The sequence below is a fragment of the Electrona antarctica genome, assembly GCF_951216825.1.
Source record: "Electrona antarctica genome assembly, chromosome: 13".
NCBI lineage: Eukaryota > Metazoa > Chordata > Actinopteri > Myctophiformes > Myctophidae > Electrona > Electrona antarctica.
In genome coordinates this window covers 14937138-14950729 of record NC_136794.1, presented here as the reverse complement: position 1 = coordinate 14950729, position 13592 = coordinate 14937138, and the positions used below count along the sequence as shown (strand labels likewise).

General features: G+C 41.8%; 1 protein-coding gene across 1 annotated transcript; it reads right to left on the bottom strand.

Moving 5' to 3' along the window:
* Positions 1–4386: 4386 nt before the first annotated feature.
* Positions 4387–10357, bottom strand: LOC306935771 (E3 ubiquitin-protein ligase TRIM17-like). Its single transcript, XM_079518969.1, has 6 exons — positions 9730–10357; positions 9126–9221; positions 8292–8525; positions 6587–6731; positions 4646–4723; positions 4387–4495 (listed from the first exon to the last, which is right to left on the bottom strand). Coding segments are annotated over exons 1-6 (1020 nt in total). The 5' UTR covers positions 10195–10357; the 3' UTR covers positions 4387–4493.
* Positions 10358–13592: the final 3235 nt, after the last annotated feature.

The window sequence follows — 13592 nt, the reverse complement described above, 5'->3', positions numbered from 1 at the left end:
AAGTTCAAAAGCGTGTATGACATTTGTACAGGAAAATAAATTACAAACCAGATAGCTGTGATTTTTACACCAGTGGTTCTCAAACATCTTCGTGTCAAGGACTCCAATGTAAGCTATTTGGCTGCAGACCCTCATCTGAAAATATTTTGTGCCAGGGCCCCTCATAGGAGAAGATTTGAGTAATCATTTCGACATTCTTCCAATTTTTTCAAGATCTTTCACACATTTATTTTTATGACTGATCTACAAGTTTTTTTTTTAAATATATTGTCATATATCATTATATTAGAGTTGATTTTCACACTGAATTGAATGAACACCCGGGATTTCACGGTTTACTGTGAAACGGTTAGAGGAACCACATTGTCTCCACTCGTCAAACCTCAACCAACATTTCTTGACTGTGACAAACACAATCCATTTCTGTTGCGTCCGACTGGTCTGGAGCCAGGCCGGGTCTGTAGATTAAGCAGAACCACAGCTGTGGGTCCCTGTGATCAAAGCAGCCCGGGGCCCCGAGTGCTGTCAGCCCCGCTGTTCAGCTGGACCATTCTGTTTGGGATTATCACACCTGTGGATCAGGGATTAATCTAGGCACAGACATGGGAACCTCATGCATCCAGGAGCCGCTTCAAAATGGGGGTTAAAGAGAGGGGGCGGGGAACAAGAGAGGAATGGACATTATAGGGGAGAGGGAGAGTCGAAACTAGATAAAGTGCCCCTCGGGGCACAGGTCTCCACCAGGCCAGGTTGTGGCCTCCTGGTGGCGCTATAATAGGCCAATGGGAAAAGGGTGCCATTTGTTCTTACACCATTGATGGCAATTGGATGATTTGAGGCATTTTGTTCCAAAAATTCACCAGTTGGTGGCGCTATAACAGGCCAATGTGAAAAGGGTGGGATATATTCCTCAGCCTAGTAGGAAAGTCTGTGAAAGATTTCACGTAAATTGCACTGTGTTCATGATTTGAGGCTTTTTGTTTCAAAAGGGCCAATCCTGCAAACTTTGAAAGCCAATGTTAGCCAATTAGGATGGAATATGAAATATCTGACAGATCCATCTTGAACACATGACTATAGAGAAAGTGTGTAATGATTTGCGGGATTTTTGGACAGAATCTGGAGGAGTAATTTCAAAGAATTTGTTTTTCAAAAGTCGGTCTCCTGGTGGTGCTATAACAGGCCGTTCTGGATTGTTTTCGGGCAGAGGTTCATCGTTGGCATCCAGGGAGTGTGTGTGCAAAATTTGGCATCGACCGGGTTAGCGGTGCCGGAGATTAGCTGTTCACAGATGGACGGACGGACACACGGAGGAGTGCAAAACATACTCTCTCTCCCCATGCCTTCGGCCTGGTGGAGACAATAAAACGGAGAATAATGTGGTACAGTGATAGTGAGGGGACCATCCCTATGTTTCCAGGGTCCATGTGGGAACATGAAAAAGGGTCATTATGTTTGCACTTTTCAGGGTCAAACCATGCCCCATCACAGTGATTTTTACATCATTTGACAAGGCAGGCACAACAACAGCAAGGCTTTGAGACTCGCCCAAGTGAGCCACTAGGCACCACTGGTGCCTCTCACGGCTCAAGTTCGCTTGAGACGGCGCGCCTCTGTCACGGTCAAAACAGTAGCCATCATCAACCCACAGAATAACGGCAAAACACCTACTGAGCTCGTCGGTAGGTCAGTATGTCACCTACTTAGACCATTCAATAGTCTGATTAAATGTGATAATGTCCCATTGAGTGCATTGACAGCATCCGACAGCATCCGATTTGTGACAGCATCCGATTTGTACGCTCTGTGAGCGTACAAATCCATTTGTATATTCTCAGTTACCCACTTGTTAGGGTCCCCCTCAAGGAACCCTGAGGGTCCCTGGACCCCACTGGTTTAGAGACCACCCGCTTCAAAATTGTACATTGTTTTTTACATTGAAGCATGTGTTAGGCTATCTAACATCAGCAGGCCTTGTAAACAGTCCTGACTAAACAGACTGCCTGCAACACAGGGAACGTACTGTAGAACTCTGGTGGAAACTGTAACAATGGCTGCCAAGCAAGTGGGGTCAAACCGCTGTGACGACGTGGAATTCCTTAAAACGAACCCGAGCGATTCCGCCGTCCTCGCCTCCTCACTCGGAGGTGGGGGCACTCAGCCCCACTCAGGAGGAACAAACAAGCAAGCAACTTGAATGAATGTCATTGAATTTCATGTCCAAACTAGACTCAATTAAGACACTACTTGATATGAATCAAACACTAATAATAATTTCAAACATTAAACCATTTAAACTTCTTCACCTGAACTGAACCAGCTCGGTGAAATAACTCAGTACTCAAACATGTTAATTGATATCAATTTGATTTATAACTCCCAATGTATTTGCAATGTACAACGCACAAAATGTATGTCACCATAACCAAACAATGTATTTCTACTTGATAAACCTTATTTATTGGAAGAGAGAGCACTTGCAGTATGTATAGAGTTTGAGTCTAGAATTTTGTTCTAAATACCTGCAAATTGACAAATTGTACATAACTCCTGTACTGGACGCTTTATCGTATAAAGTAAAGAAAATAAAGAACCAGACCACGTGACTAGACTAAAAGTCTCTGCAAGCTGATAAAAAAATAAAAGTTTTTTACCCAAACTTAGGGTTGGGTAATGAAATCACTCAATAAAATAAAACATAACACATTATATGCTGTTTGTAACTTAAAGTGAAACTTCAGTATTTAACACGGTTCTGTATGTGAAAATCTGACATAACATTTCTATGTTCTGCATTCTAGAGCCATACTGTAAAATTGATTCCAGCCTACTAAGAACGATGCATACATTTCACCTGGGCTGGTGGTGATTCACATTAAATGCCGGCAAAGCTATCTATCCTTTAATCACTTGAAACATGTGAAATTATCCTTTACAAATGTTCAAAAACAGCCTCACAATGCTGTGTTGTGAGCTTGTATATCAGCCATTTTCACAATTGAAAATTGTTGTGCGACAAAGTGTATATATTCTGTAGGGCTTAAGAGGTTAATTACAAAAATATAAAAATAACTGAACGACTTCTACAAACATCTGTCAAAGGCATCACAAATAAAGGCATACAGTGTAATGTACATATACAGTGCCATCTAGCGGTGAAGAAGAGAAGACAGCCTGATTGGAATTGCATTTTTTCCAGTCCATTAGTTTTTAGCCAGTTTATCTAAGAGCTTAACATCAATGGCTCCTCTTTCCCCTCAAAGGGAGGTGGAGAAAAAGAAAAAGGGAGCAATCCCTTCAAAGATGGTGTCCAATGAACTCACCTCCTCCAAATACTTCAGTGGAGACTTTTTACTTCCCATTACTCAACTTCAACCGAGCTCATACTATGCAAGAATTATAAGGCACATAACGGCAAAAACCCACTGAGCAGACTTTGATTATATTCTAACATGTCTGATGAGACTTAAGTGTCCATTACTTTTACAAATCCTGACAATATTTTAACAGACCACTTTTTCACCATATAACGTATAAATGAGAATTAAAGGAGCAATGCTGAATCCAACAAAGAAAAAAACTGGATGGAATGGAATAAATCCGATGCGAATTAGCAACCAAACGCTATCAAACATCTGCCCTTAATTCCTTCATTTTGGGATTCTGGATTCACCGTTCAGGAACATTTTACAAACTAAAACTCTCATCATCACCGGGTTGGTAAACGATTAAGTAATTTCTTGGGTGAACTACCCCATTAAAAGTGACTTTGCGTCCCTAGGCTTTCCGCAGTACCTGTGCAAAGCCTGGTTTTCATTCGAAATTAACCTGCCTTATCCCGCCTTTCGAATCCCGTAATTTGCACACACACCATATACCGGTATACAGGTATGCATGCAGTGCCATGCACCATTTCTGTGACATATGAGTATTAAACAGCCGCTGGACTCATCTAATTGGCAGCCGAGGTCCAAACACCTCTATGTAAAATGTACTGTTTTAGCCACTTCAAATATTGGGAAAATAACCTCTTTATTGAAACTGGTGGTGAAGGTATGCAGGGGATGTAGCTCATCTGTAATATCTTTCCTATAATACAGACCCAGGATTCCACTGTCATAATCTAAATACACACAAAATAACGCATTATTGAACATTGAACGAGGTACATTTATGCTACTCTGTTCAACTTTCATTTCTGAAGACCAGACTTCAAATGACATGCAATCAGAATTATTAAATATGGGGCAAATGCGAACCCCCCTACTCGTTTGGTTACTTAGTATCCCAAAATATGCTTTGGTATGGGAAAACTTAACTTGCCAGAAATGCCTTCCTCCTGTGAAGGATTGTGTGGCCCTAACCCGATTGTCTTCCAACCTTTCTGGGTGTGGTTCATGTGGCTGGACTTCTGGGCTTGTATTCCGAGCCACAGTTCTATCAGGAGACACCCAAATGAACCTGCCCGCAGTTGTCAGATCAAAGGTGAGAGACTCTGAATCTGTGGAATAACATTCAGAAAATGTGAACAAAGAAATGTGTCCTTAGTTATTTGTTTTGTTTTACAGAACAGAATATTATTGAAACTTTTACTTGAATGTGTTTTGTTGATGAATAACTCAATTAATTTCAAAGATGTACTTACATTTAATCAGCTTACTCAATGGAGGATTCAATGATGTCAAATCAATGTCCAGGGGCTGTGCAGCGATGGGGCCTTGGTCTAGGAACAGACAGAATGGAAATCAGAGGAATATACTGTATCGAGTGGTGTCTGGCTTTGAGTATCTGGCTGTGATCAGTAGCAGTGTGACCTGTTGCACTGATCTCAGCTTTAAACCTGCTCCAAACCATTTACAGTATATAAGAGGAATATATCTTCCTCTTTGTCATCAAGGCCTGGGAGCTGCATATAGCTTAATGAGATCATAAAAAGACCAGCTCTGTTGTTGGCCTAGAGATGGATGGGCTGAAGGTAGTTGCAGAGAAGAGGATGAGGGACAAACTCAACTCATCCTGGATAACCTCTCCCATCCACTCTATGACAGGTGGCAGAAGAGGCCAGAGGGTGAGAACTTTCAGCCAGAGGCTCACTCTACCTCAGATGAAAACGCAGTCTTCCTTTGTGTCAACTGTACTGTACTGTACTGTACTGTACTGTACTGTACTGTACTGTACTGTACTGTACTGTACTGTACTGTACTGTACTGTACTGTACAATGTATATGATCTCCCACCTTTGTATTTAGAAGTCATGTAGCTACTGGTTGTCCCATTGTGGATTGGTTCAAAAACTGTTACAGACTGTTAAAACTAATGCATGTGGTTCTGTGTCAGGCTGCTCATGGTTGTGTGGTTAGGAAGGAATGTTGAGATGGTGTTTGGTGTACCGTTTTTGTAGTTTTCGTATTGTTTATTGTATATTATTTCACATCATTCTGCCCTAACATCTTCATTTCCATTTGGGGATTAATAAAGTGTATCTAGTCTAATCTAATCTAATATAAGAGCATCAGACGTTGCTGTAAAATGTAGCCTACTACTTGTTGTACATGTGGGAAGCTACAATTCAACCACACCACAATTTACAGTGTTCAGACTTACTAGACGTTCAGGAAATGTGGTGCATGTAACGGTCTGAAAGTCACGTGGCTTTAATGTGTGTCCAAATTCTCAAGGAACCTTGAGGACACCTGTAAGGAAGTCTTCTGGAAAGTGTTTACGGTTTGATTATTTTATTTACATAGGTCTTGACAATTTAATCCAAAAGGAAGAGGTCCTTGTCTGGTTGAGGTGTGTGGAGAGAGACAGAATATTAACACCCTGAGCGGCATAAACGGAGGTCTCCGTCCTATCAAATAGTAACGCTCAGGACGGAGATTAATCACAGGACGGAACTTTATTGATATCATAACCGAGCGCACCGCTCCACAGGCTGGGAGCGCCTGTTGGGCAACATTCAATGTCATTTCCGGTTGGGACGTCATCCAAAATGTTCCCCCCCATTTTAGTGGATGAGACCGAAAATCTTAAAACGTGAATAACTCTTGATCTCTATCAACCCATGCAACTCTAACCAAAGATTATGTTTTTGACGGCCCATCGCGGTCCCGTCGCTAGTCACGTTAGAATTAATCATACCTCCCGTTGTTGTCGATCACCTCAGGGGTGTTTTGGCTACATCTAGCTACTTCAGCTACATCCAAGATGGCGCCTTTGCGTGGCAGCAGTGGCCGAACGGTTTGCGGAGCGGTCTTGATACCGGAAGGTCGCCAGTTCGTACCCCCGGACCGGCACGTTAAAATTACCACCGCTGAAGTGCCCTTGAGCAAGGCATTGAACGACTACCATGAAATGTTCTATGAGCAGGGCCTGGCTGTAAACAAGTATCTGATGCTTAGTCCAGTTACCCTGGGTAAATATAGTAACTTTGCTTTGCTTTGCTTTGCCTGGTGCACCTTGAAATGTGCTCCGTTGCTGCAAATCGCTGGGCGCTCTGATTTAATGGTCCTAAATACCTCCGGGCGTTCGGGGTGTTAAAATGCTATCGGTACTAAACTATATCAGTGATGATGATGCTTCTTACCCTTCCATATGCTTGTGACAGCAGTCATTAGTTGTTCTCTGATGTCTCTGGACTCTGTTAGCTTCTCCTCAGGGTCAAAGGTCACTCCATCAGAGGACTGGATTGCTGATGCATGACTTGAACGTCTTGGCAGTGAATTATAAGCCTGAAAGATCCACATCACATTTCTATTCTATTGACATTCATCTGCTTTTATAAAAGGACAAGTTCCACAAATTTAAGCTCAGCTGATAAAGGTGAATACACGTTCATGTGACGCCATACGTCTACGCTGTCTATGCTCATTCAAGATTTTTATAATTGTATATACTAGAGCTGGAGTTGGAAATGTATGCCCCCCACCCAGTTATTATGTCTGTGTCCCCTTTAGTTCTTTGTCAGGCATGATGTCAGAACATCCTTTTGATGTCAGAACAGGCCAGCTCCATATATGGAGATCTAGGGGTGATCAGGTGTGATCAATTGGCTAATTTGGGCCCTGTCCAGAGCCTGGGCAGAGGCCTTTTGTGGCGGTTCTGGACAGCCGTGAGTCAGTCGGACTCCCTGTGTGATTGTCGAATTTGAAGTCGGTGGGGCGAACGGTTACTTAAAACCGAATAGACTTTAAAAAACAGTTGTATTGTCACATCTACACGTACGAGTAGGCCTACCTTACACCGGGGCTCCACCGGGCGCGTCAGCGTCGCGTCACCGTCAGGGAATGTTCCCTTTTTAATCAATGAAGGGTGGCTCCACTGCCCGCGTTGCGTGACATTAACGCGTGCATTAAAATTGAACCGGTGCGTTTTTCGACGCACGCGACGGAGACGCAACGCGTCCGGTGGAGCCCTGGCGTTAGAGTGTATAAGCAAACTTGGTTTAATGGTAAATTTTTCTACTAAGCCTGTGTACTTGACTCTGCACCCAGGACTAGTTATCAAATCGGGGTGATTAGTCTTTACAGGTTTGTCTTCATGGCTATCCTTCTGATTTAGGAGTGCAACAGTTAATCGAACAAATTGATTATTTATTTTTTGTTAATAATATATATTATTATTAATAAAAAGTCAGCACTTGACCAGGGAACCAGGTTCAAATCTGGGGTAGAAAAGGAAAGTTACATAGCGCAGCTTTGAGTCTGTCTGTGGGTTTTTACAAATGAGCCTGAGAGTGCTATTGTAGACCACCCAGCTCAAAAACAGATTTTACACACTTATCTCAATGAATTGGATACACAGGACCACAATGGAAACAAGCCCCTAGGACCTTTTGTGTTACCCTTTTAGCATCATGGTAAAATCGTACCACTGTACTATTTGCAAACTGGTAATAAAATATTAAATCAATAAAACTTGAGCAAAGTACCAAACTCTCAGGGAAACTGCCTTGGATCTGCAATAAAAAAAACACCAAATAGACCATGTGTGAAATAACCTTTTAGGTGTTGTTTTTGAGGGGCGCTAGCCCCTCCTATACACAGGTTTAATGTTTGTCTTTAGTTCAAAGTTTCTTTTGTAAACACATTGACAATGAAGGGAAAATTTAGTCATGTGTCGTTTAGGTCATATTCTCTTTATTGTTAATAGCGTTTAATGTTTGTGTTGGCACCGTTTGTTTTACATCACCATTACATCAACTAATCAACATGAGTTAGACTTTAATATATTAGCGCCCCTCACTTCACACGGGTGTGATTTTTTATGCTGTTCCTTATGTGGAAACCCACCTGCATCACTCTGTAGGGGTCCATGCTTTTCAGGTCGGCATCCATGTTGGAGACCTCATCCTCCAGGGTCTTGCAGGTGGCTTCCATCTTTGTGACCTCACTCTGACTTTTCTGCAGCTGCCTTTTCTCCTTTTCTTCCATGGAAGCCATCAGTCGTCTCTTCACATCAGTGATGGCAGATATGAGTCTGGACAAATCAACCTCCAACTCCTCTTTCTGAAGCGTAACTGACTCCTAACAGAGAAAGAGACCAGAGGCAAATAATGATGTATTTGTATACTACAATTAATGCAAAAACATGCTTTACAAGATACTTAACAAATAACAATGAATAGATAGTACCGAGCATAGTCTAGATTGAACAAGAAACAATATGAAGAATATAACTTCCTTATTACAGAAAATGGTCATTATTCATTATGAAAATCAATGCAATAATGCAGTACAGCCACTGGATGGCGGTAACATCTCAATATAGTAGTAGTGTTAATGTGAAGCCATCTATAGTTTTGTTTTTAAGTGGTGCAACCACTTAATTAAGTAGCTTTGTGTGTGCTGTGTCTGAGCACGAAAATAGCATTTGGTTGGTTTTTAAAACCAAGTGTCACTGTTGTGCAGCCTAACACACACATATTAACTGTATATATGATGATTTCAGGTGTATCAGTACAGTACAGTACAGTACATTACAGTACAGTAGAGGGACCCCCTGGGGACCCACACAGTAACTTTTGTAGAAAGAAAGAAAGAAATAAAAGATGGGTATGATAGAGAGGGAGAGAGAGAGAGAGGTTGCGTAATGTGGATTAAAAAAACAGGATACAATAGGATTACCTTAAATGTTTCCATGTTCATCTGAGTTTTAAGAATGTCTATCTTCATGTTGCGTGCGATGTTTGCTGTCCTGGTCTTCTCATTTCGTAGCATTATCTATCAAAGTACAGTAAACTAAAGTGAACACAAACGTTTCCATTCTGAAGAAACGAAACTTAAATGTATGGACACAGGCGAGTCGAGGCAGGCAACTGCTTGCACGACTAGAGTAATACAAGTGGGCAGTCCCGACTCCCCATGCAGTCTCCAGACAAATATAACCAGAACATATTTTGTTCAAGCCAAATACACAATAGTTTGTTTGTTTGTTTGATTGATTTAAGTATATATTAACAGTTTGCTGAATTACAGTACATTTCAAGCACAACTCAATACAAAAACTGTTAACTGTGAGTGGACGACACCATAAAGCATTACACTTGTTTATGTTTACAAGAGGGTCCGGGAGGCAGACTTTGGTTCGACATAGCATTGGTCCGACCGGATTAAGGTTGGTGAGGGATGCGTTAAAGCTAAAACGACCGGATTAAGGTTGGTGAGGGATCCGTTAAGGCTAAAACGACCGGATTAAGGTTGGTGAGGGAACATTATCTGTTTTTCTTACCTTTATTTGTGGTATCTGCTCAGCAGCTGGCACAGTTGTGTGTGTCTTATGGTCATCAGCACATTGAGCACACAAAAGCGAGTTATCATCCACGCAGAAAAGACTCATCTCTTGGTGATGTCGAGAACACATGACTTTGTTCTGTCCGGCTGCCATTGTTCTGTCCGGCGGTGGTGAGTCGCTAACGCTCTGGACCAGAGAGTCCGGGTTTGGATCTGGAACCAGCGGTTGGTCTTGTAACCGCAGGCCGCTGGCCATCTCCTCCATGATGAGGTTGACAGACAGAGCAGGTCTGTGAGGGAAACGTGTCAAACAGAGAGGACAGCTGATGTCCCCTTTCTCCCAGTAGGTGTGGATGCAGCCCCGGCAGAAGGAGTGTGCGCAGGGCAGAGTGACCGGGCTGGAGAACACATCCAAACAGATGGAGCAAGTCAACTGCTGCAGAGGAACCCCGCCTGTCGCCATTATTCCTCTCAAAATGCAACGATACGAGACTGTGAAGAATTGAAAAGCCTGGTGGTGACGCAAGGTTAGTGAATACTGAAGAATCGAAACTTATGAAGAAGGAAGGAGTCAAGGGGAGGGACGAGTGACGTGTCCAGTTCAGAAGAGTTACGATATTGAGGGGGCAGAAACCGAGCGCTCGAGCGCTGTTCATGCAGCCTGAAAGGGAGACAAGCTGGAGCTTGAAATACATTGTTTCAACGAGGGCGGCGCATTAAGAGATATTGTACAGTGACAACTAAAGTCTCTATAATGTTTATGTTGTACCATTACTACAAAACAATCTAAAATAAAGGGATTTAAGTCGATCATTACAGCTGGGCTGTTGCCTGGGCTGGCCTGGCACTGGCGTAGCTCATTAGATGAGCTGTTTTTCTTATTTTTTTTGCATTACTGTTTGACTTGATGTTTCTATCTCTTGCATCTTCATTTTTACGCTGACTTTCTTAAGCTGACTACAATATGAATGACATAGTTTCAAGAGAAAAGTTTATATTAATTAACACCAAACATTTCAAATAGGCCTACATCAGTCAGTCCTCTCTCTCTCTATCCCAATCCATCCAGTCAATAATGATACATTTATATGATACAATAAACGACAGCAAAATGCTCCACATATAAGGAATCTAAAAAAAAAAAAAAAATTAGAAATATTAACATTACTACTAATAATGTTAATATGTGGTGTAAATGTGGTATAAATCAGTTATTTGGAGCAAGAACTTGAAATCACTCATTAAACCTGTACTGCAGAAAATGAGGGGGGGGGGGGGGGGGGGGGTGGGCGTAGCTGTACACTTGCTGCCTTGATGCTCTTTCTGAAATAAATGTAAAATGTAAATAAATAATGTTCTCTCGTGTGAAAAGAGAGTGCACAGATTAGTGAAGTATGTGCAAACCATAATCGCACTTGCTGCCTAGAGAGATCTGAACACGCAACAGGATTCGTGTCCTGAACGCTCCATTTATCAAGGTGTTTATACTGGAATAAGTTATAAGCCTGCGTTGAGACTGTACCAGACCCCGATGACATCTATCAGCCATAGATTATACAAAAATGTGTTTTACAAAAATCTACCAGTTGGTGGCGCTATAACAGGCCAATGTGAAAAGGGTGGGATATATTCCTCAGCCTATAGTAGGAAAGTCTGTGAAAGATTTCACGTAAATTGCACGCTGCGTTCATGATTTGAGGCTTTTTGTTTCAAAAGGGCCAATCCTGCAAACTTTGAAAGCCAATGTTAGCCAGATCGATCCATGTTAGACAGATCCATCTTGAACACATGACTATAGAGCGTCGCAGTCCCGCCCCCTACCATGGACCAGGAAATGAATCCCAATGCATTTTTCCCATAGACATTTCAAAAAGTATTTATTTAAAGACGGTTACGCCACGGACAAAGCCAACTCGAGTCGTGACAACTCAGACAACACAAACAATATTTTGGACCAAACAAATAATTACAAAGAAGAAAAACAACATAAGTGTTTTTTTCTTCTTTCTAAGAGATGCAGTCCACTCAGAGAGTGGGCGGGGTCTTTGGGCTGGATCCAGGCTAGGTCAAACCATGCCCTATCACAGTGATTTTTACATCATTTGACAAGGCAGGCACAACAACAGCAAGGCTTTGAGACTCGCCCAAGTGAGCCACTAGGCCAAGCGAGTGCGCCATCTTAAGCTCGCTCAGTGGTGCCTCTCATGGCTCAAGTTCGCTTGAGACAGTGCGCCTCTGTCATGGTCAAAACAGTAGCCATCATCAACCCACAGAATAACGGCAAAACATCTACTGAGCTCGTCGGTAGGTCAGTATGTCACCTACTACAGACCATTCAATAGTCTGATTAAATGTGATAATGTCCCATTGAGTGACAGCATCCGAAGGGGGTGCCATAACTCTGTGAGCGTACAAATCCATTTGTATATTCTCAGAATTACCCACTTGTTAGGGTCTATTTGGTCCCCCTCAAGGAAACGGACCCTGAGGGTCCCTGGACCACACTGGTTTAGAGACCACCCGCTTCAAAATTGTACATTGTTTTTTTTGTTACATTGAAGCATGTGTTATGCTATCTAACATCAGCAGGCCAGCTAGCGAGCTACTGTAAACAGTCCTGTAAACAGACTGCCTGCAACACAGGGAACTCTGGTGTAAACTGTAACAATGGCTGCCAAGCAAGTGGGGTCAAACCGCTGTGACGACGTGGAATTCCTTAAAACGAACCCGATCGATTCCGCCGTCCGCGCCTCTCCACTCGGAGGTGGGGGCTGAGTGGAGGAACAAACAAGCAAGCAACTTGAATGAATGTCATTGAATTTCATGTCTAGACAAGACTCAATTAAGACACTACTTGATATGAATCAAACACATTTGGCTAATAATAAATTAATGAACATAATTTCAAACATTAAACCATTTAAACTTCTTCACCTGAACTGAACCAGCTCGGTGAAATAACTCAGTACTCAAACATGTTAATTGATATAAATTTTATTTATAACTGCCAATGTATTTGAAATGTACAACGCACAAAATGTATGTCACCATAACCAAACATGTATTTCTACTTGAGTCTATAATTTTGTTCTAAATACCTGCAAATTGACAAATTGTACATAACTCCTGTACTGGACGCTTTATCGTATAAAGTAAAAAAAATAAAGAACTAGCCCATATAACACATTATATGCTGTTTGTAACTTAAAGTAGTATTTAACACGGTTCTGTATGTGAAAATCTGACATAACATTCTATGTTCTGCATCTAGACTAGAGCCATACTGTAAAATTGATTCCAGCCTACCAAGAACGATGTATACATTTCACCTGGGCTGGAATTCACCGCCATTGCCAGCATTCACATTAAATGCAGGCAAAGCTATCTATCCTTTAATCACTTGAAACATGTGAAATTATCCTTTACAAATGTTCAAAAACAGCCTCACAATGCTGTGTTGTGAGTTTGTAGATCAGCCATTTTCACAATTGAAAATTGTTGTGCGACAAAGTGTATATATTCTGTAGGGCTTAAGAGGTTTATTACAAAATGATATAACAATAACTGAACGACTTCTACAAACATCTGTCAAAGGCATCACAAATAAAAGGCATACAGTGTAATGTACATATACAGTGCCATCTAGCAGTGAAGAAGAGAAGACTATTGGGATTGCATTTTTTCCAGTCCATTAGTTTTTAGCCAGTTTATCTAAGAGCTTAACATCAATGGCTCCTCTTTCCCCTCAAAGGGAGGTGGAGAAAAAGAAAAAGGGAGCAATCCCTTCAAAGCTGGTGTCCAATGAACACACCTCCTCCAAATACTTCAGTGGAGACTTTTTACTTCCCATTACTCAACTTC